At 35.8% G+C, this 27534-nt stretch overlaps 1 protein-coding gene and 4 long non-coding RNA genes across 11 annotated transcripts; 3 read left to right on the forward strand and 2 right to left on the reverse strand.

Annotated features, from left to right (window-relative positions):
• Positions 1-450: 450 nt before the first annotated feature.
• LOC122523464 lies at positions 451-24504 on the reverse strand. Of its 7 annotated transcripts, none has more exons than XM_043645222.1 (11): positions 24186-24504; positions 23141-23299; positions 22557-23061; positions 19303-22143; positions 15547-16144; positions 11782-12025; positions 11410-11630; positions 11028-11328; positions 8992-9330; positions 2926-3183; positions 451-1670 (listed from the first exon to the last, which is right to left on the reverse strand). In XM_043645222.1, exons 1-11 carry the CDS (start codon positions 24400-24402, stop codon positions 460-462), a joined length of 6894 nt encoding a protein of 2297 aa, XP_043501157.1. In that variant the 5' UTR covers positions 24403-24504; the 3' UTR covers positions 451-459. The 7 variants fall into 7 exon arrangements, with proteins under 7 accessions (XP_043501157.1, XP_043501159.1, XP_043501158.1 ...); XM_043645227.1 differs by having other exon boundaries at positions 1597-1670; positions 2913-3183; XM_043645228.1 differs by lacking the exon at positions 451-1670 and adding an exon at positions 2552-2824.
• Positions 16503-18320, forward strand: LOC122523470. The gene is made up of 2 exons (XR_006305302.1): positions 16503-17966; positions 18099-18320. It is a non-coding gene; the product is annotated as an uncharacterized LOC122523470 (long non-coding RNA).
• Positions 22846-24132, forward strand: LOC122523471. Its single transcript, XR_006305303.1, has 2 exons — positions 22846-23016; positions 23098-24132. It is a non-coding gene; the product is annotated as an uncharacterized LOC122523471 (long non-coding RNA).
• Positions 24505-24627: 123 nt separating the features above from the next.
• Positions 24628-27392, reverse strand: LOC122523469. The gene is made up of 2 exons (XR_006305301.1): positions 26728-27392; positions 24628-24734 (listed from the first exon to the last, which is right to left on the reverse strand). It is a non-coding gene; the product is annotated as an uncharacterized LOC122523469 (long non-coding RNA).
• On the forward strand, positions 24733-25545 carry LOC122523472. Its single transcript, XR_006305304.1, has 2 exons — positions 24733-25404; positions 25513-25545. It is a non-coding gene; the product is annotated as an uncharacterized LOC122523472 (long non-coding RNA).
• Positions 27393-27534: the final 142 nt, after the last annotated feature.

Raw genomic sequence — 27534 nt, forward strand, 5'->3', positions numbered from 1 at the left:
TGTATATTATTTATTAAATAAAACATTTTGTATAACTATTACTTTTAATTATATATTTCACTCAAGTATATTTAATTACTTTCTCACATCTACTTTCATGAGACAAAATTATCCTTTAATGCTTAATGTTCTTGACGACATGCATTCATAGTGATTGACAAAATAGTAAGAACTTTCAAACGTGTAAAATCACAGTTTCTATATACTGCATACTTGTAATATGAAATTTAGCAATCTAGTATATATCAGCAATCATCGAATAACACGGATAAGTATATATTCGATTAGCTATATACTGATAGCCAATATATTCTTTATCTCCAACAAAATGTATCATTTTTTCTGCAAAATCGCTCATCATTATGAGTATACAGCATTATTCTATCCCATGGACGATAAATCTTGAAAAATTAAAGAGATTCGAAAGGTTGCAATCTAATTTTTTTCATATTTTAGATTTTATTCTTGTTCTACGCTAATGTCAACAGTTTTCACTCTGGAAGAGTCAGTTGGAAGTAGCCGAAGTCGTTCTGGCTCTGCATCAAGCATAATGATACACATAAAGCTTTTACCCGAAGTTTGATCTCTTGGATAAATTGTTACAGGTGCGAATTTATCAACAGAACCATCGACATATGAGCAAAGTTTCCTATATACTTGAGGGAAGTGCCTCTTAAGGGAAACGCCACGAAGTTTTAATTGTCTCTGAATATTTGTGAAGCCAATTTCTCTTGCTCTTCTAGATGCATTCTGACCAACGCTGGTGCTAGTTGGCAATGATGTGAGAACAAGCGTTTCCGGCGAGTCCATTTCCCTGGTGATGTTGCATGGTGATGTTGTTTGTTGCTTACCTTGTGGTGATGTAGAGAAATTTGGCTGTCTAAAAGCTGAATCCAAACGAAGTTTGGCGCACCGTGATACTAATTGCCGTTCCCATTTAACAGCACCGCTTGTTGGTACCTCGCTAACAACGCAAATGGCAACATAAAGAACCAATCTGGTGTCCGGGTTGTAGGATTTACAAAGCCTCATTACTTCGGCATAGAGCTCTGCACCCATTTCACCAGGCAAGAGATCTGACCATCTGATGTAAGTAGGCTCGCCAAGCTCTGGAAAACCATTTCCAACGAATCTCTCTGCCGCTTCTGGACTCGAAAAGAAACATTTTACTGCGCCACGTCCATGGGAAGCATAACCGCGTTTAGCCAAGGCGGAGATGTGCCTTAAAGTTCTTGGATCCTCCTTTGCTGATGATAATACTTCTTTGCAGAGACTACCAGCACGAGAATGCAAACAGATTCTTCTATGTCGTTGCCAATGAGCCCTTCTACATTCTCTTGAGCAGTACAAGCAGGTGCAGTTGTGGCAGCTCTTGTAGGATTTTCTTGCTTCGAGTAAAGTGGCAGAATTAGTGCATTTGTTATTTCGACAGTGCACTATCTTGTCTGTGGCATTCGTTGTCAGACCATTTCTCTCTTGTTGAGCATTATCGAAGGAGACCCGTCGTCGACGCTGCTGACCAGCAGATTTTGACTGCAAGGAAGCTGATGCAGTTTTTGAAGATATCAGGTCGCTCCCATCGCTCTTTCGTCTTGTCAGCTTTACTGCGTCACACGAGCCACGTTGATCCTCGTACGATTCCTGTAGCTCGAGCGTGCTTCTAACGGACTCTGCGACATTTCATTAATTTTCGACATCGTCAGAGTAAGATATAACTTTGAATTTAAGCGATAAAAGGCAAGATGGGATAACAATAAGCTGCGGAGAAGGAAGGACACTTTATTTGTGTCTGTTTTCTAATAAAATTCTATTATTTTTACCTAAGAACATATTTCTCACTGATTTTTAGGATGAGATAGGTAATAAACAGGAACAATTAACACAAGGAAGATGCGTAATTGGTGGTGTCCTTGTGATTCCAACAGACTTTACTTCTACAAGGAACTGTATACTGTTGCAAACATACTTCTTTCTAACAGGTTATGGTGTAATAATTCAAATTAAAACGTTGGTTTTAATCATGCATAATAAATTATTTACCGTTAATAGCTATCTCAATGTAATTCGTGCATTCATAAATATTTATTTATTCTATCAATTGAATTAACTACATAAATTATTATGTTCATTAGGTAAATCGATTTTGTAAAATTATCAATACTCCCTACGCTATTACTAAATCAAGCTTATAATTGTAACAATTATACATATACAGGTATTTGAACGTTTAATATATCTATATATATCACTTTGTTTTCCGTTCGATCGAAACACACACACACATCTTTCATTTAAAAATACAATTTTAATCCATAATGCTTTAATAAAATAATCTTTTACAGATAGAGGATACTCCAGTCCGTCGTGACGTGATGATAAACGATTGTCCCGTTGATACTCGATCCCAGAAATCTTTTCTCTTTTGATATTCATCGAAGATTTATACACATTGGTTTCTACTTCGAACTTCGTAGTGATTGCCACTGCGCACTTTGTATCGTTAATAAGATATTTATATAATTGTACTTTAATTATTATTATTTTTTGATTATTTTTTTTTTGAAACATCTCCTCTCTTTTTATTATATCTTCGGACATTTAAAAAGTGCCCGTTTCGATCGTTCGTGTTGATTCTCTTGTAAATTCGCTTTCGTATTAAATTGCGTTGGCTCCATCTTGCACCATTATCGTATTAAAGCGTTAAGCATTACTTCGGTTCGTATTATAAAGATTCGTCATTTAGAAGTAATCGTTTGATCGTGTATCTTTTTGATAAAGGAGTTCTACATATGTATATTTTGATGATTACGTCAAGTGATACAACCTGCGTATGTACAGATATACATACACGGTATTAGATCTCAATAGAAATTTTGTTGAGAAATTTGTTGTGCGTCAAAACGTAAACTTACATAGTCCTCCTACCTTGGAGGTCTTGACGTAGGTCGCTGCAGCTTTTCCCGGCTTTAGCATTAGTCTGACCAATGTTTGATCGATGACGCATGGACGCCGAAGTCGTAGAGCTAACTACAGGACCTGGTCCAGGACTAGGTGTACGCGACGCAGGTGGCAGACCCAGAAGGGAATCAAGGACATCCTCTAGAGTCGTTGACCCGGGGCTTGGTTTGTTTCGCGGTACAGCCGATGTCATCGTCATCTCGACCATGTCACCCTGTCCCGAATCTAATCGATTTTATTGAAAGAAAAGAAAAAAAAAATAGAGACAGGCACAAGGTCACTCTCTTAGAAGAAGCGAATATTTTTATCTGTTATATCTCACTTTCTATTCCCATAATGCTATTTAACTCGTTATTTAATCATTTTTGTATACTATGAATGATATGCTAGATCGTTATTACGGAATTATCGCGTTTATTAATCCAAGCGAGCTGTATAATTAATACCGATTATTATTATTATATAAAAGTAAAGAAACAAGAAGAAGAAGAAGAAGAAGAACACGATCAGAAGCGGCATGCGCATAAATACGAATTTAGAAAAAACTTGATTTATTATTTAAATAATTATAAAAAAGCGATATTAACAAGGGTTCCATTAGACCTTCAAAACACTGACTTCTTAAAAACTCTACACTGTTGTAGAGCTCCATTAGAACCATACATACATAGTTCAAGCAATGAGACTCAATACTCAATCGTTTCTAAGAAAACTAAGGGAAAAGTTTTACGTTCATTATTATATACTAGTATAATAATAAAGGAGGATGAATTAAAAAATTGTCAGCCTAACACGCGACGGTGGGATGAAAAGTTTTTAGTTTAACACCGAGAGTGGATTGAAAAGTATTGAACCTAATACGAGAGGGGCTGAAAAGTTTTGAATCCAACACGCAATAGGGTGGATTGAAAAGTTTTGAGCCTAACACGCGACGGTGGGCTGAAAAGTCCTGAGCTTAACAAAGACCGAAACTTCTTCCTTTGTTTTCTTGAAAACGGTTGAGTATTGGGTCTTATTGCTTGCACAATGTATAAGTGGTCCTAATGGACCCCTGCAACAGTGTAGAGTTTTAAAAAAAAATCGATATTGACAAGGTCGGTATGGAATCGTTGCAACTGTTGGACACGCGTTCTCAACGCGTGCGAATGAAATTTTTATATGAAATCGATTTGCACGAGAGAAAAGTTTTACGTAGTAAATATAGGAATTTACATAGGGAAGTGCGCCAGTTGTGTGGCATGCTACGGATATGGGTCGCTTTTATGAAGATCACACGAAAGATATACGGTAAAAGAAGCAATTACAGACATCTGCAATTTAGCTGTAGCTGCTGCCAATTTTCTTTTCTTCTTCTTTTTATATATATATAAAATTCTAGTGGCTGGTAAAGTTACGAAAGGAAACTATTGAAGTTCTTTAATTATCGTCAATGCGGGTTTACTAGATGAACGTTATATAAAAAAGAAAAAAATAATTATATCACCTTACGGTTAATGAATATGGGACAACCAGTCTTCTTCGTGTCATTGAGCATTTATGGGTTGGCTATTATAATACTGTTGAAGTATTTTATCGTAGATTGCGAACTAAGGCCAGTGATAGATATATACACGTAAATATACTTCTGACCGTGATTCCGTTTGGGAGCCACGCTGTCGTCTACTAGTCTTGACCTAGAGCTAGACCGAAATGTGATCGATGTGCAAAGGAATCGTTGTACTACGATTGCTCGTCAAAAAGAGGGAGAGAGAGAGAAAAATTCTATTTCGTTTCACGTAATCAATAATTTTTCTTTTTGTTTCTTAACTTTTGTGTCGTATTATTTTTCTTTTTCTTCTCGTACACTTAAAATTTATTCGTATAAGAACGAGCGAGCACATTATATCTTTTTTGATGTTAAAATAAAAACGAAAGCAAGACAGAGAAAGAGAGAAAGAGAGAAAGAAAGAAAGAGAAATTATTAAGAAAAAGAACAAACATGATTTCTGAATATCTGAAACGAAAGCATATAGCGAAAAATGATAACAAGCCAATTATAACACAAAATTCGTCACTTACCGTGGAAATATAACATGGACGGATTATAAATAATAATAACAACAACAACAACAACAACAATAATAATAGTAATAATAATAATAATAATAATAATAATAATAAAAGCAAAAAATAGTCCCTCCCCGAAAAAAAAATTTTAAACTAATTTAAGAATTTGGAAGATTATTGGATAAAAGATTATACAAGAGCATCCGAAGAATGCTGAGAAAATGGTCGGATTGATTGAAGAGGGATGAAAAAAGGAAAAAAGGGGCCTAACGCAAAGGGTGAAAAGAATAATTTATTGTTAAAAAGGATAAATATACTTTCTACAGATAAATAAGAACAAAAAATATAAGTACAAGAATTATCTTTGAAGAGTAACTGCTGGAAGCACTCATACGTGAACGGTTTTTTGTTTTTATATATATATATATATATTCGTTATATACGTATACATATAATATATATATATGTATTAACGAACACAAAGAGAGTAGAGTACGATACTTATAGAGCAAAATTAATGCGGCCCACGACGTGCTTTTGAACACGATGTATGTACATACATTCTACGGCGAGCGATCATAGTATTGCGATCATTACTCTATAATAGGAAGTATACCTTCCTAAATTTTAGGCAAATCGTTACCCGAGAGAACTGATTGTATGTCGCGAATGTGCATTTTTGTTTGTTTGCAAGAGTAATGGTGATAATAGCAATCCTGGTAATAGTATTACTACTTTTTTTAACTACGACTGACGATGGTAATAATAATAATAATAATAATAATAATATGATAATAATAATAATAATGATAATAATAATAATAATAATAATAATGATAATAATAATAATAATAATAATGATAATAATCATAATAATAATCATAATAATAATAGCGATATTAAACAATAATACAATGATCAGTGATAATAATAATTAAGAATAAGAAGAAAGATAACAACACAACAACAATATAACAATAACGTCGCTGCAGCTATAGCGTACAAATAATGATTAATACATGTGATATATGTACACACATTTTATCCACTAATGTGTACGTTTTCACGCATACATTACATGTATGCATACTGTATATATATATATATATATATATATGCATATTCACGCAGTAAATTTATCAAGTACGCATAAACAAAATTTAATTACAGTATGTATATATGCAATACTGATGCAGCGAGATACTTATACAGCACAAAAACGTAATCAACTTTATAGTGGATATACGTATGCACCTAAGAGAAGCAGTTTAACTACGAGTACTATAAGGTTCTTTTATGGTTTAATAGAATCTTCTTTTTCTTCTGTTTTGTTGTTTTTTTTCTTTTTTTCTTTTTTCCTCTTTTTTTTTCTTAATATGTTCGTAGTTATAATTATAAAGAGAGCAGAATGTGGTAATTAATAAAGAAAAACTAGACCTTTCGTGTAGCTTTATATTAATATATCATAAAATTCGTGCGACAAAGGAAGGAGGAGTCCTTTTCTCTAACAAATACTGTATTATCTTGCGTGAACACATGAAAAAATCTAATTTACAAAATGAAACGGCTTCGTACGATATACAAAAGACGAATCTTTTCGTTAAATTTATATAGCCTGTAAATATTATTATAAAAAAAAAGTAGAAAAAAAAGTAAGTGTAAAATAGAAAAAGAAAAAAAAAATCCAAAATCCTTTTTTATCGGCGCGTAGTATAAACAAAGAATTAAATTTTATATTAGGATAAGTGCATTTGCATAATTTTAATCGCACAATTTAATTGCGATCGCTCGGACGTAGAGATCGGAAGATTTCTCGCTCGTTTGAAGAGAGAACGTATTGTCATGATTTTTAAAAAGATCATTCTTTAACGATTGACGACAAATACAAATGTGATCATTTATAGAAATAAAGAACTATAATAATTTAGTTATATCCCTTTCGCGACTCTATTTTAAACGATATGTATGTATATATATATATATATTTTACAGAGCGACATAAAGGGATTGTGAAGCACCCGTCGATTATATAACGCGAAGAAAAAATTAAAATGAAAATTGGAAGGACGATATGTAAACTGATTGTACTAGACGATCTAATAATGTAAAATATTTCGTCGATCCATTAAACGAAATTTATTTTAAACTGTCAATGAAAGCACTGCGTGAATGCACCATTAATAGTCTGTCTATAGTAATTGTACTAATCAGATATACACACATATAATATATATATATATGCATATACATATCTATGTATGTATATACATTCAATAACTATAAATTTATCTAAAACAAGATATATTAATATTATTATTACTAATAGTTGGCTGTTCGTTTCAGTTCGTGAAAAAATGACGTAAATTGGCGATATGTCATGGATCGTTCCATAATTATTATAATCGATAATACTATAATCTAATGTAACGAAAATAGCATATATAGATGTAACAAAGTTAGCCTAATTTCATGAAAAAACTATTTATGTACATACTCGGAAAAGCATTGATGCTTTCTCACACATTTGTAGGCATGCACATTACTTTCGACGCTTATAACAATAATAATAATAATAATAAGAATAATAATAATAATAATAATAATAATAATAATAATAATAATAATAATAATAATAACAACTAGATAAAAAATTATTCCTCGCGCATTAATATAGTATTATATTTGTATATATTTATATTGATTTCTTCATAGGCACGTATGATAATTATATTTTGTACGTACGTTCAAGCAGAAGAATAGAATTATTTTTTAATTTTTTCTTTTTAAATTTTTTTTTTTTTAAATAGCCTTATCGCTTTCTTGTATCTTCCAAATGGTATTGATTATTTCCAATAATTATTCTTCTAATAAACGAATATAAATGAGAAGCGATCAGCGTTGCTAAAGCAAAAATAGTTGCAAACGCTGTACATACAAAGAGATTGATTGGCGTTCATGAAGAAACGAGAGCAAAATAGGCACATCCAGGTACGTAGTTCACACGCGAATTGCGTGCATGATCGCGATCGTTTACTGGACATAGGATATACCGGGTAGCTTGATAATTTAGCGATCTAAATTGTAAATATAAATTTATGAAAGTCGTGATACCACCAAAAACAAATTTTACAATTGAATTCCGATCGTAAACATGGATAGCTATTAATTAAAAAAACAAAGAATCCAAAAAAAGTTTAATCTGTTGTTTAAAGTGTGTAAAAAATTGCACTATAATTGGGGGGCATTATCCTCCATTCTGTTTACCTGCTACTTCTAATCTCTACTATCAGATAATGATACTAAATAGAGAGAAAAGAAAAAAGAAAACAGATAATAAAGGAAAATAAAAATTAGAAAAAGAATAATTTAATAAAGAAAATAGCTAACATCATATTATACATAAAACAAAAATATCAATACTTATTGTTAGCGTCCACGGGTTCTCCGATGTCGAAATCATTAATAGGTTACTAACATTAGCGTAACCTTATTACGATATAAGGCGTATTTTAAAAAATGTGCGAAATGCGAGGATCGAACGATTGTTCGATATATAGGGCGCATGTATTGTATGTGTGCGAGTAATTGTATATGTATATATATGTGTATATATATATATACATATATACTACATATATATGCAGGAATTTTCGCGTTCAAAATTAGAAAATATTTTAAGATTGAAAGAGAGAGAGAGAGAGAAAGAGACAAATAGAAAGAGAGGGAGAGAGAAAGGAAAATCGCTTGCCTAAAAAAATGAATTTGATACGAATGAATATTGAAGAAGTTACGAAGTTGGCATTTCTAGTTTCCGAAATCGAGGTATATAAATCGCGATTAATAATAATCGAAGAAGATCATTTCCATTTCGTTAAAGGTTTTTTTTTTGGCGGCTTTGGCGACATTTTTCTGCTCTGGTTTTTTGTTTTTTAATTATTTTTGTTTTGGTTTTGGTTTTGGTTTTCCGCTAGGCGAGCAACAACTCACCACGGTGATGTCGTTGTTGCTGTTGTTGTTGGTGCTGGTGTTGTTGCCGTTGTTGATATATCTGAGGATGATTATAATTGGCGGATGATGAAGAAGGCGACGGACAGAGACTGCCGCGGACACTTCCGTGCATTAGTGGTTGTGCATCATCGAGTGGTGGTGTCACGTCTAGATAAAGACCAGAAGTCGCGGAGTCCATGCAACTGCACGATTCTGTACCGGTAGCGTTGCACCCGACGCAACACTCGGTATCCGTAGCCAGGCTCATCGGAGTTTCCGGCGAATCCACAGGTCTCGTACCAACGAACGAACTTTCCATCCAGCAGAGCCTCGCGCTTCCTTCGATGAAATAGATCACGCTCTTTTAGGATTATACGTACACACAATTTGGCAACTTTTTAATCGCGACTTATTTATTTGTCTCGGTCGCTATAAACGTTTTTTTCTCTCCATTTGTGTGTGCAACGGTTCTCACGTGTATTATATATATATGTGTATATATATAAGTGAAAGAACCACACGTGTGACCTTTGACATATATTAATTAGGTGAATGTCGACGCTCGTTAATAGTAACACGTTTTTAGAAATAAAGATAGAAAAAAGAGAATGTAATGTAGAAAAAAGATCGATGAGAAAGACCGCGTCCATTATTATCGCATTTCGCAAATGAATTTGTACAATATTGATTTATTAATTTTAATTTCATTAAAAGGACTAAATCGTGATAGTAAAACGAACGAACATAAACGTATATATATATCTATATATACATATATATATATAGGTATATACAAGTTAAGATCATTTTGCGAAGTACGTAATGAAATTAATCATTGGAGTTAATACGTTCGACGTTTTCCTTGGAACAAATATTAGTATTTGGAAATTGTATTACAGTAAGAAAGTGTTCCATCAATTCTTCGTCATTTTTGCCATGAATTTATAAGCTTTGTTCGCCTATGAATTTATCATTCTCTCGAAATTCATTTCACTGCGAACGTAAATATATGATTCTTTCGTCAGGAAATTATGTAATATGTATTCTGGCATCATTCTATTTTAATTACATGAGGAAGTAGTGTTTCTTCGCGGTCGTATCGATGTATATATATATATATATATATGATAGGGCTTTTAAAACACTGATCCACATTGTTTTCTCTTCGATAAAAGATCAAGGTGACGAATATCCGCGTAGCTTTGTTCCGTTTTTGAAGTGGCGTTTTCTCACAGAACATGTAAGAAGTTTTGAGACATTTATAAATTCTCGCTCACCTATTTTGAATTTTTGCGTAAATGTCTTCGGTGACGTCGTTAAAAATAAACGATGCTCGGCAAAACGCTCGTAAAACCACGTCGAGCGTGACGATAATAGGTCAGTTTCTTTTTTTCTCTTTTCCTAGGTAAATAATAAAAAAAAAAAAAAACAAAAAAAAAATCGAAAGAAAATTTACAGTATCGCTGGGGAAATAATTTTGAATCGACAAATAACAAATGTGGAGAACGATGCCCGCGATTTATAGAATACGTATGCGTACTCTACAAAAAAAGTATTCTTATGAAATAGCTATACGGAGAGACAAAATAAAATGATCATCGTTAAATGATAAAACCGAACAACAAAAGATAAAAAGCTTTCGTTTGATACTAAATTAAATAATCAAGTTATTATTTAGCTATTGTAATAAAAAAGACGTAGACGACAAAGTGTGTGTATGTGTGTGTGTGTGCAAATGTAAAGATGCATGGATATGTGAAAGATAAAAGATAAAGGACGACAGTGATAAGAAAAAGAAATAAATTAGAGACGACGTACTCCTTAAAGAGACAGTGAGAAAGATAAAAAGAGAGAGAGAGAGAGAGAGAGAGAAAGAAAGAAAGAAAGAAAAAAATAGAATAAACAATATGTATAATATATATTATATTCAATGCAAAAAAGACGAAAGAATAAAAATTTACCTGTGTTTTGCAGAACAAAAATGGTGATAGTGCGTTCGTGGTAACGAGGTGTTTTTGGCGGGGTTTAGTGCTCACCTCTGGGACTGGTAGATCTTACTTCACCCCTATCTTCCCAGTCTTCTGGTCGAGGCAAGGGAGAGAGTCTTTCGCTTCCGTCGACTTCCTGGCCGCTTTGTACATAATGCACAATGGCTGAAGTCACCTCCTTTATAGAGTTTCTCACTGCCAATTGCTGATTCGTCGTCTGTTGGTGATGTTGTTGCGGTTGTTGCAATTGTTGCTCCTGCTGTTGGTGTTGCTGCTGTTGTTGGTGGTGATGTTGATGTTGTTGGTGCTGATGTTGATGGTGCTGTTGCTGTTGTTGCTGTTGCTGTTGCTGCAAGGTGAATGTAAATCCTTCATTCTTAGACAAATCGTTCTTTCGCTTGTTAGCCTTACCAATGAATTATAGACTAACCTTATTTGGTGATTGCAGCTGAGAAAGTATACCCTGAGCGAGACGTTCCGCCGGTGTACGTGGGTTGCTTAGCCGTTCTTGCGAACGCCAACCCAAATAAGGTTGCCGATGATAGAACGATAATTTTGCTGAACTCGCCGGTGAACTTCCAGCACTGTTTAGCAAACTGGTACTCCATCTTGAGAATACGGGAGGTGTAGGGCTAGGGCTTAATAGAGCGCCTGAAAACAACAATAAATACCTTAACTAGTCTCGCTCAACTTTTTTAACCTTTTTACTTAGAAAGTAGAAAGTTTAGAAAACTTACGTAAATGCATATGGTATGTAAAATGAAAAAAAAAAAATGGTCTAAAAAACATATTGTGAATTTACCTGTAGTTGGTTGCCTATTCGAGGAGGATGAAAGAGATGACAACGAGGTGGTTTTCGAGCCGAGCGCACGCCAACCTCCATGCTGAGATGCATCGGAGTGCCTCTTTAATCGGAAACCATCACGAGCCGTGGGAGAATTTTTGTACCAGTCCGGAACGTTCAGTCGCTGTAGAGACCTTTGTACCCTTAATTCGTGCTCACTTGGCACACGTTCACCGACCTTCTGCAGTTCGTTCTCTGGTGGCTGCAATACAGATATATCTAAATATATATATATACATATATGTATAAAAAGAAAGAAAAAAGTAACCTTCTAAAATCATTACAATTGATATCGTTTCTATATATCATTCTATCTGTATAAATTTTGTTTAACTTCAATAATTCTCTTCATAAAAAGCTTACAACATCGATATCGATCCTTTTGGCCATGTTTATAAAATATTCATCTAATCTTATCGTCATTATATGTATCTTCTATGCATTATATATTATAATTACTTTTTTTTTTATCTTTACAGTAATTTAGCATGACACTTATTTCGGTCGTGATCGTTAAATACTAAAAACAATCGAAGATACATCCCTGAAGTCTTTCGAGTGAATCTCAACGAAAAGCTAATGGTCGATGTTTGTAATTATTATCTAAGAAAACTTATACGTGTGTGCAGATAAGAGATAATATATAACAATAGATCTCGGTGAATACACAATAGCACTTCCTAAGGAGGATGGAATTCGGTCGGTGAGTGGCACAGAAAGTATACGTTTATATATATATATATATATATATATATATATATGGTCTGTATACTTATATTACATATATAATATATATGTATACAAATATATATGCATTATGTTAAAACCGTGACATAAATTCCTGTACGAATGAAGCCTAACGTCAATGTACGGATAGGAAGAACGTTATGCAATGAGGTCCCTTCAACGCAATGTGTGTTTATGATTGTAAAAGCGTGGCACGCGGTTAAGTATTTCACGTGTAGCAGCAGCTCTCTTTCTACGCCTCGGCATATATTTGCCATTTGCATAGACGCGTGGTATGTAAGTACTTAGATGCAGGTGTGGGTCTTCGAATCGATTTGCCAGAGATACGAAGAATCTAAACGCGACACAATTTTGTTGGGTAAGAAGAGGGAGAAGAGACAAACGGGCGCTGGCGCAGATCGTCGTCGTCATCGTCGACTCCGTTGCTTTCAAATATAAATCGGAAGTAATTCCTCTTTTATTATACGATAGAAACTTACTATTTCCAAAAATAATCGTAAATATATTCGTTAAAACGTGAATTATTACGAAAGTTAAATCACATATTTGATGATTTTACATTTACGTATATATGCTCGAATTTGTATAATAATAAATTCGTTTAATTTTTAACGAGCAATTGATCTGACAATGAATCAATTTAAATGAGTACATTTTTTTAAATGAATATATATTATAAAAATAAAATAATAGTTAAAAAAAGAGAATGTTTATTAATACATCTAAGGAATTATTTTGTACATTTTAACATACGTAGTATTTATATTAAAAATATATATATATATATTTTTTTTCGATAAAAATTCACTGAAATATGTAAGACGAAATAATTTGATCGATGTATTAAAATAAAAGATTAAAGAAAAACAATATAAAAGTAAAAAAAGAAAGAAAAAAAAAAAGAATTTTTTAAAAGTTATAATGCAGCTGATCAGTTTCCAGAATAAATATTTCAGTTACGCTATTCAAATAGGACGATATAAAATAGTAACATTGAGAAAAAAAGGGTAGAAACTGGAAGCGATGAGTGGAAACTTTCCAAAGCGGAAAGCTGATTCTGCTTTGGAAGGTGTTATGCGCACTTCGTAAAAGAACGCTATTGATCTCATCATGATATCCGATGACGGTACTGTAGACGAACAACCACTGCTTAGTATCTATGGATATTGAGTTATACAATATTGTTCCCACGTTTAGTTTGTAGATTCTTATGTAGTAGCAAAGAGAAGACGACACAACGACGATATCGATAATCGGTAACTTCGAACGATTTTCTAGACAACGTTCTAGATTTTCCAGATAGTTGCAGATAAGATTTCTAAAAATATATCTGCACAATAGTAGGAGACCTATTTTTGTCAAAAGCAACGAGCATTGTCTGATCGTTGGAGGGATTTGGAACAATTGCTTTCCACATGGAGAAATTTATGAATCGTCTGGAGTGACACGTAACAATGGAATTAAAGAGGACTTGTTGAACATGACGTGTGGTTCATTCCTTTATGGGGGGGAGGGACAGTAGGGGGAGGGGGAAGAGCGTATCAAAGTAATTAAGAGGGTATGAACATTTTTCATCACGCCAGATGTCGACCATTATCATGATAATGGGGGAAAGTAGAACAAAAATAGTTTCTATAAAGTATGAACGGTGCGTACGTCATCTTAGACTCAAAGGGAAATGATAAGGGAAAATCGTAGTACGGCTGAAAATGGCTTGGAATGCGTAATGAGAGCAGGTAAACGGAGGGTTAGGAGAGAGGTACCATTACCAATTCAAAGGATATTGTACCAAGACTATCTTCTATCCTTGATTAACCTAATTTAATATTCTACAAGGGACAATCGAGATTCAATATTGGGAGACATTCCTATCGGGATTCTTAGAAATTGAATGAGTTTCATCAAAGAATAATGGAAAATTTATTGGACATACTAGACACGTAAAAGATAGAAATAGAAAGGAAGATTCTAATGTGACCTTGAAAATTCATTAATACGTTAAGAGAGACATTATCACTAATATAAATTGTATCGGGATATATCATAGTGTTAACGATCGATGGAAACAGTGTTAATTAAAGGGATGCTAATTTACCATTTGATGTTGTGTAACGGCGAACACACGAAGTCGTGTAAAATACTGCATTGAGAACGAAATAGCACCCTCATGCAAGTACATGATATATACACCACGGAGATCTTCATGCGACTTCCACTTTTGCCGTACTTCTCACAAAGAGCACGCGCTATAAAGGGAGTACCGAGTAACGCGAGGATACTCACGATAAAAAGGGACCAGAGAAAATAATAATCTCAAAATATTTAACAAAAGCGTTCGCGAGGAAAGACTGTCGCAATAAAACGCGATAAAATGAGTAGCTTAACTTACCTATGATTAGTGTAACATCGACACTTTATTATATATATATATATATATCGAGATAATCGCAAAAAGAATTCGTGACGAGTAAGAGATTAATGTCAAAAGAGAAGAAAAGAAAAGAAAACAAAACAAAAAACCGATAAGTTATTTTCTAATGGTCGTCGTGATCATTATCTATTTTATATCTTAAAGCTGACATCTGTCTAGACTTTACGAGCGGAACGGTAATCGTTAAGAGTAGACACTGACGATTAACAACGCGAACACAACACGGTGCAAAATTGAAAATAAGAAAATGAGAACGATCGCGGAAAGAAATGATCTATAAGAATGGAGGAAGAAATTGTTGAGAAACATCATGAAAGTAGTAGAAATTTTATAGGTCTCTCCTTTTTTTTCTTCTTCTTCTTCTCTCTCTCTCTCTCCGTTAATAAAGTAAAGAAGGAGCGTTGAAGAGTAACAGTATGATTAACAAAATATAAATGAAAAAAGAAAAAAAGAGAAATAAAAAAGGCAAAGATAGATAGAATATTAAAAGGGGGCAGGGAAGGGTGGTAAAAAGAAAAGAAAAGAAAAAAAAATAATAATCTTACCTTAACAAAGTGAAGGTTCTCCTTGTCAAGGAGAAACTCCATGGATTTGTGCGGGCGTTGATCGATGCCAGACGCGGTTCCGTCGTTTCGTTGGTTCCTGTGGCAAGAGCCGACGGGCAACTGAGGTACACGTAGGGCGTTCTCTAGGCTCGTACCTTGGGGTACGACGCTTGAGGTGTGGTTCAGATCTAACAGACTCCTAGTTTTTTTGTTGCCGTTACCGACGTTGTTACAGCCCGAGGAATCAACGACGCTGTTCGTCGTCGTGGTCGTTAATACGACCTCGTCGTCGAGGTCGGTCTCGAGAAGCCCGACCGGACGCTGCTCCTGCTGAGCGGCCTGCATCGCGCGGGCCTTCGCCATTTCGATGGCCGCCGGATTTCCAAGGTCTGTCGTGGCGCGTCGGCGCGACACCACCGCCGACGCCGACGACGACGACGACGACGATGACGACGACGACGACGACGACGACGGTGCTGATGTCGTCGACGACGATGATGCCACCGCACCCGAGATTCTACAGCCCGATGATACTAGACGGGGTGGTTGTGGTGGTAGGGGTGGTTTGCTGCTGCATACTGGCGCCCTCCTACCGGAACTGAAACAACCCTCTCCGAATCTTACATCATACGTTCCCAAAAAAATACACCTATTACTACTACCAAGGAAGTCAATTTAACTTCCTTTTTATTTTTTACTTTTATTTTTTTTTTGTTTTTCTTTTTATTGGACACGATTCGGATATAATATCGAACGATCGTGACTGTATTATTCTATTTAGTGTTTTCTTGATTTAACGATGCTAATTATTATTAATGAGTAATAATCGATATTTGAATGTGATTTATTATTCAATTTTACGTTGTAAAAGAATTAATATCACGTGTGATATTATAGTGACATTATAGTTCTTTTTAGTTCGCATTGAGAAAACCCTTTTCTTTTCTTAAGGTTCCCTTCTTTCTCAGAGACACCGTATACATGACAATAGACCATCGAGAAAACGTCTAAGATTGGTCAACGCAGTTCTGATTCTTGTAAATACATGTTTTTGAGCTTCTTTCCATTCGCAACGTCGCGATAATGATTTTGACCAAATTTTTGATAATCGTCGCTATTTTGTCGTTTAACTAATTGTAAGATTCTACTTAATATACAATTTCCAGTAAGAATACTACTATTACTACTACTACTACTACTTATCGTTAGAATCCGATTCATGAGAACGCGTATTGCTTACAACAGTTCCATTCACACGGAGTTTTTCTTCGTAGTTATCAAATAAGAATAAATAGTAGTTATTTAGGGTTCATACTCCGCGACGAGCTCGGAACAGTGCATGTTTGTCCTCGATGTTAAAGCATATGGTAATCCGCTATTCTAAAGCTTATGTTAGTTATATCTAACGATATAGTGTCTTTTTATATGCATTGAAGAAAGTTCCTTTATCTTCTTACCGCTTGAAAGATGATTTATTAGAGAAAGAAAAAAATTCCAAAACATACAGATAACGATTCAGATATATTACAAATGGATAAAAAATTTCTATTTATCATTTCCTGCAAATAGCAATAAGTTCTTGAACGTCTCGTCTCGAAGAATCTCACGAAGATACAATTTTATAAGGAAAAATCAAATTATTTGAAGAAAATACGTCGTCGATGGTCAAACCGTCGCGATAATCTTTGACTTTCGAAAAGGAAAAATTTCTCATCGTACGTTACAACTTTCTACTATGTTCTATCGCGTAAGTATTATTGGTAAATATGAAAAAAAAGGTTTATTTGCATTTACGAGAATATATTACAAATATATTACAAAAATAATGAATATTACCTTTTTATATTAAATCCAAGCGTCATCAGATTTGTAATCATTTCAAATTAAACAAATTTGTATCCACGTATAATTGTCGTTCTATTGCGATAATTATTTCCCTATCGATATTTATAAATAAATCGATTATAAACGAGTTGGTTAGATTAAAAATCATATCTCGTAGTTTATAAACCTCGAATGTAACGATATGAGTCAGGAACTCGATAATCATGTACTACACAGAATGACACCTACGCGACGTCGCGTGTCAATGACACAAAATAGCGTATGCCTAAACGTGAAAGTGGTACGTGCAGGTTCTAACTAACGGATGTAATCGAGGAAATCGTGAATTAAGTATGTATGATGAGTATCTCAACCCTTCGTTGGAGAGCTTCGTAACGGAACACCAATTCTGCTGTCGAGAGCGACATAACTGTTCCTTTTTAGTACGTTAAGTTCATTTAACGACACAGCAGCATTTATACGACAAATTATAATCAATACAAAATAAATAACAAAATGATGTTACATTCGTTAAGTAACATTACTAGCTAGGGAGTAACTCATCTTACTAACTGCTTCGCAATTAACTGAAACCGGTAAGAATTATACTTATAGTAACTCTTTCTTTCTCTCTCTCTCTCTCTCTCTCTCTCTCTCTCTCTTTCTCGTAACTCATCATATATGCATGTATAGTGCGTTACGTAATCTTTATTTCTGATGCTTACTAGAACATGCAATTCAAACATGGCCAGACTTCGTAAGTACAATGCACCGTGCATCGTATCTAAACACTGTAACTGCGTTTACTTATCACGTTTCAAAAGAATGAGAGAAAGAGAGAGAGAGAGAGACAAACAGAGACAGAGAGAAAAAACAATCAGAAGAAATTTATACGATCTCACGAAGAAGAATGACGTTAAAAAACGAGACTTTATTAAAGCTCAGAAAAAGAAGAAGAAGAAGAAGAAGAAGAGAATCATTCGCGAATGGAGATACGAAAACGTGGGAATGTTTTGTGTTATACTTTGAACTCGGTTCTACTTCCCGGAACGCGCAATAAACGAGGGATTATAAAAAGCTCCGTTTCTACTGATCTTTGGAGAAGGGGTAGGAGGGGATGGAGGGAAATTAAGGTTTTTCTCAACGCGAACTCACGTTACAAATTATTCTTTGAAGCTAGTCAAACGGCAACTACTCATTTCTAAGAATCTTATTCTCGGACAAGCTGATATATTTCATCAAAATCCAATAAAGTAAAATAGAATTATCCACGGTAGGTGGTGCATGCACGCTACGTTGTCAGTTAACTATCCGATGTTTGTCCGGGGAGCTATTACGTATCAGAAACTGTCGAGATAGCAGTTTTCTCGCGTAACAATAAGTCTGTTTACTGACATGAGACAAAATGATGATGATGATTATTATTATTATTATTATTCATAATATTCGAGCAAAGATCCGAAAATAATGTTAAACGTGATCAATGTGCATCTTAAAGATAAGAGAGAAATTTTGGCTAACGTCCAAAAGAAAAATGCGTGTCAAACAAGAGATCCCTGCCCGATAAAAGCATCAGATCGAATCTAATGTAAACAAACACGCGGCAAAGGCTCGTACCAGTCAAGCTGAGTATAAGATACGCCTTGTATTTCATAATGATAGAAACGAAAGGGCGTTCTTGCGAAACGTATTATTTATAACATATATATCTGTGTAATTAAATCGCTTGCTGCGCAAACGTATTATATACAAAACTAGTCTGCCATATTTAAACGAAAATGATAAGAAAACGATGATTCGTAATATTTGGTCGTTCGTAACTTGATCCTATTTCGTCGAAAACACGTAACCTCGCGTCCGACACAAAAATAGCATAGAGTTTATCCGTTGGTTTGACTCCAGTAGGAACTGATGAAAAACAAAATGACTCACCTAACACTAGAGGCACTCCTTTGAAGTTCGACGTTGATTCTCCTAGTATCGTCAGGTCTACTTTCAAGTGCAACAACCTCGTCCTTTGATCTCTCTTCGTCCGGCGGATGCAAGGGTATAATGATGTAATCCGGTTCCTTCTTCGTTCTTTCTTGATAAAACTCATTGCGATTCGAATGTTGTGCAATACGCGAATCGCCTTTGCTTTGTATCTCCGAGCGAGGTACCTTCGATCTACCACTAAACCTTAATTTGGAGAATCTCTGTAAGAAACAACCGATACCACCCTTCTTTCTTTCTTCGCTCTTCAGCACCGTTGGTTGCTTAGAATTGAGGCTTGCCGATCTTTCAACCGTTGTATTTATCCTAGGTTTCGATACATTCTTCGTGTATGAATCCGTGGTCTTGCTCGTCGATGAAAAATTGTCAATTTTTGCCGGTAAAGTCATACTTTCCGTTGTCTTCGTCGTCACCGTCGCCGTTGTCATTGCCGACTTCATCATTTCCTCTTGTTGTCCGCCGCGATCACTGCAATGATTCGTATCAACTGGCAAAGCAACTGCCGTCGCTGACTGACTCCCACTACCTTGACTAACTTTCAGGCTGTAGGCTTTATTGCTGCTTGGTGGGGAAGTACGATCACCATGAACAGTTTGTCCCCACGCTTGCTCTACCACCACTTCCGCCTCCTTCTTCTTATTACGCCCCTCTATCATCGCTTCTACATTCTCCCCAGCGTCTACTATCTTCTTCGTAACGCTCTTACCGGAAATCTCACTCTTAACTTGCCGCTCCTTTTTCTTGCTGTTTTCTTCTTCTTCTTCTTCGTTGTCGTCGTCGTCTACTTCACCACCATCTGTCAACTTCTCCTCTCTCTTCTCTCTTTTTTCCGATGGTGAATCCTCTTCGTTCTCTCTTGTACGGATAGACAAATTGTTCTTTTCTGGATAAAATTCGCCTATGAAGGATCTCTTTTTTTGCAATTTCACTTCGCCAGGACTTTCCTCTCGTATCTCATCGTCGCACAAGGAAGCGATGTTTTCAAGCAACATCGTTTCCTCCAAAAGGTCACGAAAGGTCCCGTCGTTATTTATTTGTTCACTATTATTGGGATCTCCTTCCTCTTCTAACATGGTGTCCATCAGGTTAAGCTTTCCTATGGGTTTACTCTCAAGGCAGGGATAATCTACCTCATCGTCTACGAAAATACGTTTATTAACATTTTCTCCATGTACCGAAAAGAAAGCCGAGTTTTTTTTTATCTGACCAAAAAGCGATTCATCGTTATGCTTCGAAACATTCTCCGTAGACTTTGAATAGGAGCCGAGCGAGGGTGCGAAATCGTTGGCACGAGAATCACCGCTTAGATTCAACGCTGAGCTGCTGCCAGTACGCGTTGATATAGAGTCAGGTTTCTTGAGACGCGAGGATCGTCCTGAACGGGATTCCTCCAGTTCATCGCAGGCATCCATTCGTTGAAAAGCGCCTCTGCTAGCTTGAAGAGACTTGATGTAATCATATTGCTGTGCCAACTCGTAACTGGCATTATTGATGACTCGTTTCTTCCTACCAGTATTTCTAGGTGACCTCGTATTTTCATCACTGGAGGATGGTGTCGCACGCCTACGGAAACTTCTCTCGTCAACTTCAAATTGTTGAGCCAATTCGTAACTTGCGTTTTTCTTTACTTTCTGCGATAGTTGCTTATTGGCATACTGCTTACGAATAGCATCTACAATATCGTTACTATCACCATTTTCTTGTTGCAACCGTTTCATGGCCTCGTCGACGACCGCGTCTATATTGTTCTCCATAGCCATCGCTATGTCCAATACATTGCTACGATCTTGAGTCTTCACGGTAGTTGCGATCTGTTGTTTGTCCTCGTATTCATCGCCGTCAGCATCAATGTTCTCATCCTCGCCATTCTGCATATTCGTTGCCGATAGATCGTTGTGCATCCCTCCAACGTCGATTCTTGCATTTTGCGCAGGCTGAGTTCTCACCGAACATTTTGATCGTCGTTTCGTTGTCTCAATATTATTCTCCTTCTCGTTAGATCCAAGCAATTCGCCATCTTCGTGATTCAGCATATCCTCCAGACCGCGTACGCTTTTAACTTCCGCCATTTTGTGATCTCTCATACTCATATCGTTACACGATCGTTCATCCTCTTCTCTCGTTGATGTTGATACGCCACAAAGGTCCAGGTCTATCGGTACGCTGTTAACTTTAGTATAATTCTCGAATAAATTAGATGTTGATACAAACGACTTTGATCTCGAAGAAACGAGCTCTTGATCGTGAGCGTATTCGTCGACGATCGAAGGCAGACTGGGTGCGCTTTGAGATTTATCCGTGAATCTAAAATTAAAACATTCTTCTTCGGTCCACCGTTGACGTTGATATTGCTGGTGCTGCCGCTGCTCGTGAAGATGCTCGTGACCGAAACGTTGCTGTTGCTGACGAAGATGATGACGAGAATGACGAGCATCGTGTTCGCTGTTCATCTTACTATGACCATGAGCCGTGCTACCGGTTATATTTAAACTTGTCTGTAGCAGACGCGTGGAAGACGACGTTGCCTTTTGGCCAGACTTCAGATCTAAGAACGCATCCCTTTTTGACTCAATACCGATTTCTCGCAAATCTATAGTGTTTTTATAATCCAATGACGTCGCGTAATTGCAACTCGAATCACCGAAGATGTGCAATCGGTCCTCGAAATATCCATGGCGACTTGAATTTAATAACCGGTCGTCTCCCTCGAATTCTTCGTCGTCGCCGTCGTTCTCGTATTCCTCTTCCTCTTCCTCTTCTTCCTCTCCGTACCAAAAGTTTCTGTTTCATATGAAATTAAAACTTATGGAGTTACTTTAGAAAATATAATGCAATACAAACGGCAATATAATAGCGACACATTTTCTTTTAACAATCTTGTTAAATATAAGGTATAGTTTGTACAATAGTTTAACTTCTAAACTTGATAATAATAGGTGTAAAGTCAAGGATGTTTCTTCATGGCCAGGATCGCATTTATCTTAGCCAACAAACATTTGTTATACCTAAAGCTAATTCTCGCGATTTGTGTAACCGCTGCCAAGATAGTTAAAATGTATGTATATTCTATTTCGCACTATGCACGATTATTCATGCAATTCACGTAATTTTATATACAATAATATATTTATTTTTACTTTATAAAAACTATACCGTTATACGAATTCGTCCCTGAAAAATAATCAAAATCTCACCTAGATCGCAGTTCGTTTCTTTCGGATCTTGGAAAATTCAATTTCCTCTTAGGATAAGACGATATACGTTCATTGAATGTTGTCACCTCTTCAAAGTCCGTAGCTTTTTGACAAATATCTAAACTTTCGAAGCTACGGTAGGGCCTGATTCTTGGAAAATGTTCGACAGAGTTGGAAAACCCATTTTGCACTATTGCATCGTTATCTTGCTCAAGACTATCCGGCGATGTGTTCCCCAAGTGAGACACATTCGAATGATTGGAATACTCAAGAGAATCGAAACTATAACTGGACGGTGATAAAGTGGCGCAAGTCCTTTCTAGAGACTCGAACTGTAACAATGAACTGGATCTAGATGATCCAGAGGACCTTGAAGATCTTGGAGATCTTGGAAAATCATCAAAAGTCGCATAAGGATCTCGCTCGTCTGTGTTATTATTTCTTCGGCATTTCTTCTTAGGTATTATGGAGTTGTATTCGACATCATTATCGTTTATTCTTTCGCCTGGAAAATAATGTTGAATTATTATATGTATATAAGGTTGAACGTGAAATATTACCATAAATGATCCATTTAAACGTACCCGTAACGTTTTTTCTCTCGATGTGAATAACACTTTCCGTTTCCGAATCGGAGCCCAACCAATAAGTCGTCCCACTATGATCGGAATCACTCTGCAAATCGTCGGAGGTTTCTTCGAAAATGGTTTCTAAAAAATCTACTTGTTGTACTGGCACTGCGTCTGCAATTACAAATGATTCTTTTATGTAGAACACGTAAGTATGTCGAATTTTTAAAATAGCGTTAAGTAAATGGAATAGAACTAAATCTATTGTAAATTTATGAGCTGTATAATAAAACAAACATTTATGATTCTTATCAAAATTCAGCTCTTTCTTTTACCACTCAAGTAGAAATTTTATGAAAGTTTTCATATAATAAAAAAGATACATTCAAAAGATAATAACTTTTGCATTTATCCTCGGTCGATCATTAAATACGAGTTATTTGTACGGAAAACTATCGCTCGGTTTTTACTGCCAAGTCAATTAAATGTCTAAAGAGTATATCAAGAACGGAATTTCATAAAGGCTTATTTCATCGATCGATCGATCGATGAAATAATAAACCTGTAGAACGAACGTTCAAATAATTCATTCCGACATATTTACATTACTTGCAATAGCGACGTGATATTTTGTTCAGAATAAAACGGCAACAAAAAAACTTGATCTATCGATCGCGGAAAATCCTTGAAAAATAAAGATCCTCCCACGAGCGATATAGTTGAAGTGATCATCAAAGGAGTATCTCGTAGAAGATAGATGGTATGAAGAAAGAAGGGAAAGCGGTCTTGATCATGAAAGCAAGAAGGTTGTTCCGTATTAAGTACTGAATAAAATGATGTATGAGTATGAGCGAGATGGAAATAGAGAGAGAGAAAGAGAGAGAAAAAAGAAAGAAAGAAAGAGAAAGAGGAGGAAGAGAGAAAATAGAAGTAACTGGTATAAGAACGGATAGAAGAGGAGGTGCGAGAAAAAGAGACAGACAGATATAAAGACAGACAAAGACTAAGAGAGAAAAAAGAAAAAGAAAAAGAGAAAGAGATATATATATAACGAGCAAACCTTTAACACGTAGATCCTCGTGCGTGGATTGAAAACGGGAATGATGTTGTAGTTGGAAACCATAGGCCGGAAGCCATGGATTCGGTCCGTTTACCAGATTCATGTCGATGGATCCATCGAGGGAGGACTTTTCCTGCTCGTCCTCCATTGTCCCTGTGCATGATGCCAGCACAGACGCCGACGGCGACGTTACCATTCCCAAATCGCTATCGCTCATTTCCTCTCTCTCTCTTTCTTTGAGAGAGATCAAAAAGAGGGACCAATATATTCGACCCCCTCAAGCGCAGCCAATCATTAATCGGCTCGGTGAATCGCCTGCCTTTTGTCTTATCTCGTTTAAACACCATTCATACTCAACTATCTCTCTCTTTCCCGTCTATTTCACCCTTGAGGAAGAAGCCTTCAGGCTTATGGTACCGATGATTTAATGTCATTTTTTTTCTTTTTATAAGAATTTACGTTTATCGACAGCCCCCAATCTCTTCGATGTTTTATCAAAGCTTGTACGTTCGATGATCGAACCCGACATCGACGGCCATTTTGGTAACGCTAAATCAATGAAAAAGAAAAATGTCTTGTTAGATTGGAAGACTTCTCTACTTTGATTTGATCTTTCGTTTTTGGATCGTTGAACCGGACGAAATCGGACGACGCGTCAACGAGAGGAACTTCTCTTTAACTCGCTAAAGTACCGACGACTAATTCGATAAGAATCCAAGTATACGCCCCCAACGTAGGGTGAATTAAAGAAAGTGGATACTTCGTGTAAAACGTAATTACGTGTACGATCATCCGAGAGAACGAGAGAGAGTGAATGTCTCTTTCCGCTCGGTCCGGTTTTTGTATCGAATTATTTTTTAAAAAGAATACGAACTTTCAACGGAGTTTGTTTGTTTCCTAGAATTTAAGGATTGTTGATTGTCATGTGTGTGATTGTGTGTAAGATATATATGTGCCGATAATTATGATAGCGAATTAAAAGACCAATAACAAAAAAAAAATAGAAATAATTTCTCTTACAATTTACTTTATAAAAAGTTTGTTTGAAGTAAATCCGAGGAAACAATTTTTTCCATTTTGTTGATTTAGTCCATTGTCATAATTACCAGCACATATGGATATATTCTTGAAAAAGAAGGTGTATGGTTAAATTATATTTTGTGAGGTGAAAGTGACGGTGCAAATATCTGTGACGGTGTTATGCAATCTTTGGATACAGGTATGTACTGTGATTTAAAGTTTATGGATAGTATATTGATCCGATAAAAGAATAAATCTCCGACTTAAGTGTTCATTTTATTGGGGTTACTTGTTTGACACATTGTAGTACGAACGTACGAAAGGAAATGAAAGGATCGAATTAAAGAGAAAGAGAGAGGGAGAAAGAAAAACGGTTGGGAACGATGTACGGTGATATATCCCCCTGAGGAAGTTCACCCGTTAGCAGCTGTCAAAGGACACCGCAGCATCCATGACACGTCAAACAGAAGAATGTTGAACGAAGATCGAGATGTAAGAAAAAACTGAAAGAGGTGAATGATCTTGTAACGTAGTCGCATATCATATATATATGTAGAAACACAAATGCACACGTGACACATACAAAGAAACATGTGTGTACGTTTGTTTGTGCATATACAACAGGCAACAGGTGTTAGATATTAATCGATCTATGAGAATATCAAAATTATAAATGACGAAAAGAATGAAGTAGTTTAAAAAATTGTATCTTTCAAGTATCTTCAAAATGTCCACATCGATTGTCTTTATTTAACCGTTGTATAAATATTTTGTCTTTCTCTTGTTTTTTTTTTCTTACGAACCGAATGAATTTTGATGTTACTCATTATCGGAATGGATCGATAGAAATGGGACACCGTATATATAAATACGTAGGACATAACGTTCCGATTAGAGAAGGATGAAAGGAGAAAGAGAGAGAGAAGAAAAGAAAGGAGAAAAGAGAGGGTAGTATGCGATCATCGGGTAGGAGCAGAAGGAGATGGCGGAGAAAAGAAGAAAAAGGAGCATAGAGAGGAAAAAGGATATAAGGAGGTTAGAAACGCATGGAGAATTCCGAAACGCTACGGTAATGCGCGGCAGAGTGTCTGTCCGATACCTGTAGTAAAGTAAGCGCGCACATTCCACAATCCCACGGTGTTGCGCTTACTGTCTCTCTCTTTCTCGTCCTTATTACCTTTACCCTTTTACTAACAGTCTCTCTCTCTCTCTCTCTTTTTATCTGTCTCTAAATCACCTTTTATTTTATAGTCGTAAACTTATCCAAGAACGTACCGTAAGGTGAAAAATGATCAAGGAACGTTGACATAGCGTTACTATACGTTCAAATTCTTCGTTTGTAGGAAAAGAAGAAAGAATTGAAGAAAAAATATTTCCTTTTCTATAATCAACCGATCACTCGCGCGATTTTGTGAAGATGGCGAACGTCTCGAGTCATGATTCGCCACTCTGTCACTTGACGTCCATCGTAATATAATATTTGCCGTTATTCTCGAATAGGTCGTTGAATTTGATTAATTACCTGATTCACAGAACCCACAGATCAGCTTATAGAATACACTAGAACAACCGCGAGTAAAGTATCTTCGCACTGCGAGGTAAATACTAGAACGAAACTCACCGCTTTCGCCCGCGGTGCCGCGTCTCCGGCCCCCACCCACGTAAACTACCGCCACGTGACATGCTCGGACCACCAATCACATGAGTCCGAATCAGGCCCCTCTTAAAAGCCTTCGTAAAATCATCTTCCTGTAGATCAAATGCTCCGATTTTCACTTTATTTTTTTCTGTTACGTTAATTTTATTTTATAAAAAGAATATTTTCTATTAACGTTAACTTGAACGATTGTAATTTGATAAGCTTTACAATTATAGACATGTTTATGTGACTTTTCTTCAAGGAATATGCAGGAGAAACGCATGTGTATATGTGTTTAGATTATATACAATGAAATTTCATTTTACGCGCGCTCAATGCATACAAGTAGACACCTGCATGAATGTAGATAAATGCGTTTATCGCGTGTATGCAACGCACGTATGTAAAAATGAAGAATCGCATACACTGTTGCACGAATTATTATTCCGCGGACAATCGAAGAAACGTTCTCTACAAGAATAAACAAATAACATATTCAGCGATATGAAGTATTTTCATTTACTTTTTTTTTATTTCATTTTTTTATTCAGTCGATTTTTATTAATTATTAAAAATATCGATTATTTTTCGTTTATTCATTTGTATATACTCTGTATATCTATTTCTTGATACTTTTCCTAATAAAATGTATATTGATTACGGTTGTAGCGTTTAATAATTTGCCTAATT

The sequence above is a fragment of the Polistes fuscatus genome, unplaced genomic scaffold (assembly GCF_010416935.1).
Source record: "Polistes fuscatus isolate 324 unplaced genomic scaffold, CU_Pfus_HIC Scaffold6, whole genome shotgun sequence".
Lineage (NCBI taxonomy): Eukaryota > Metazoa > Arthropoda > Insecta > Hymenoptera > Vespidae > Polistes > Polistes fuscatus.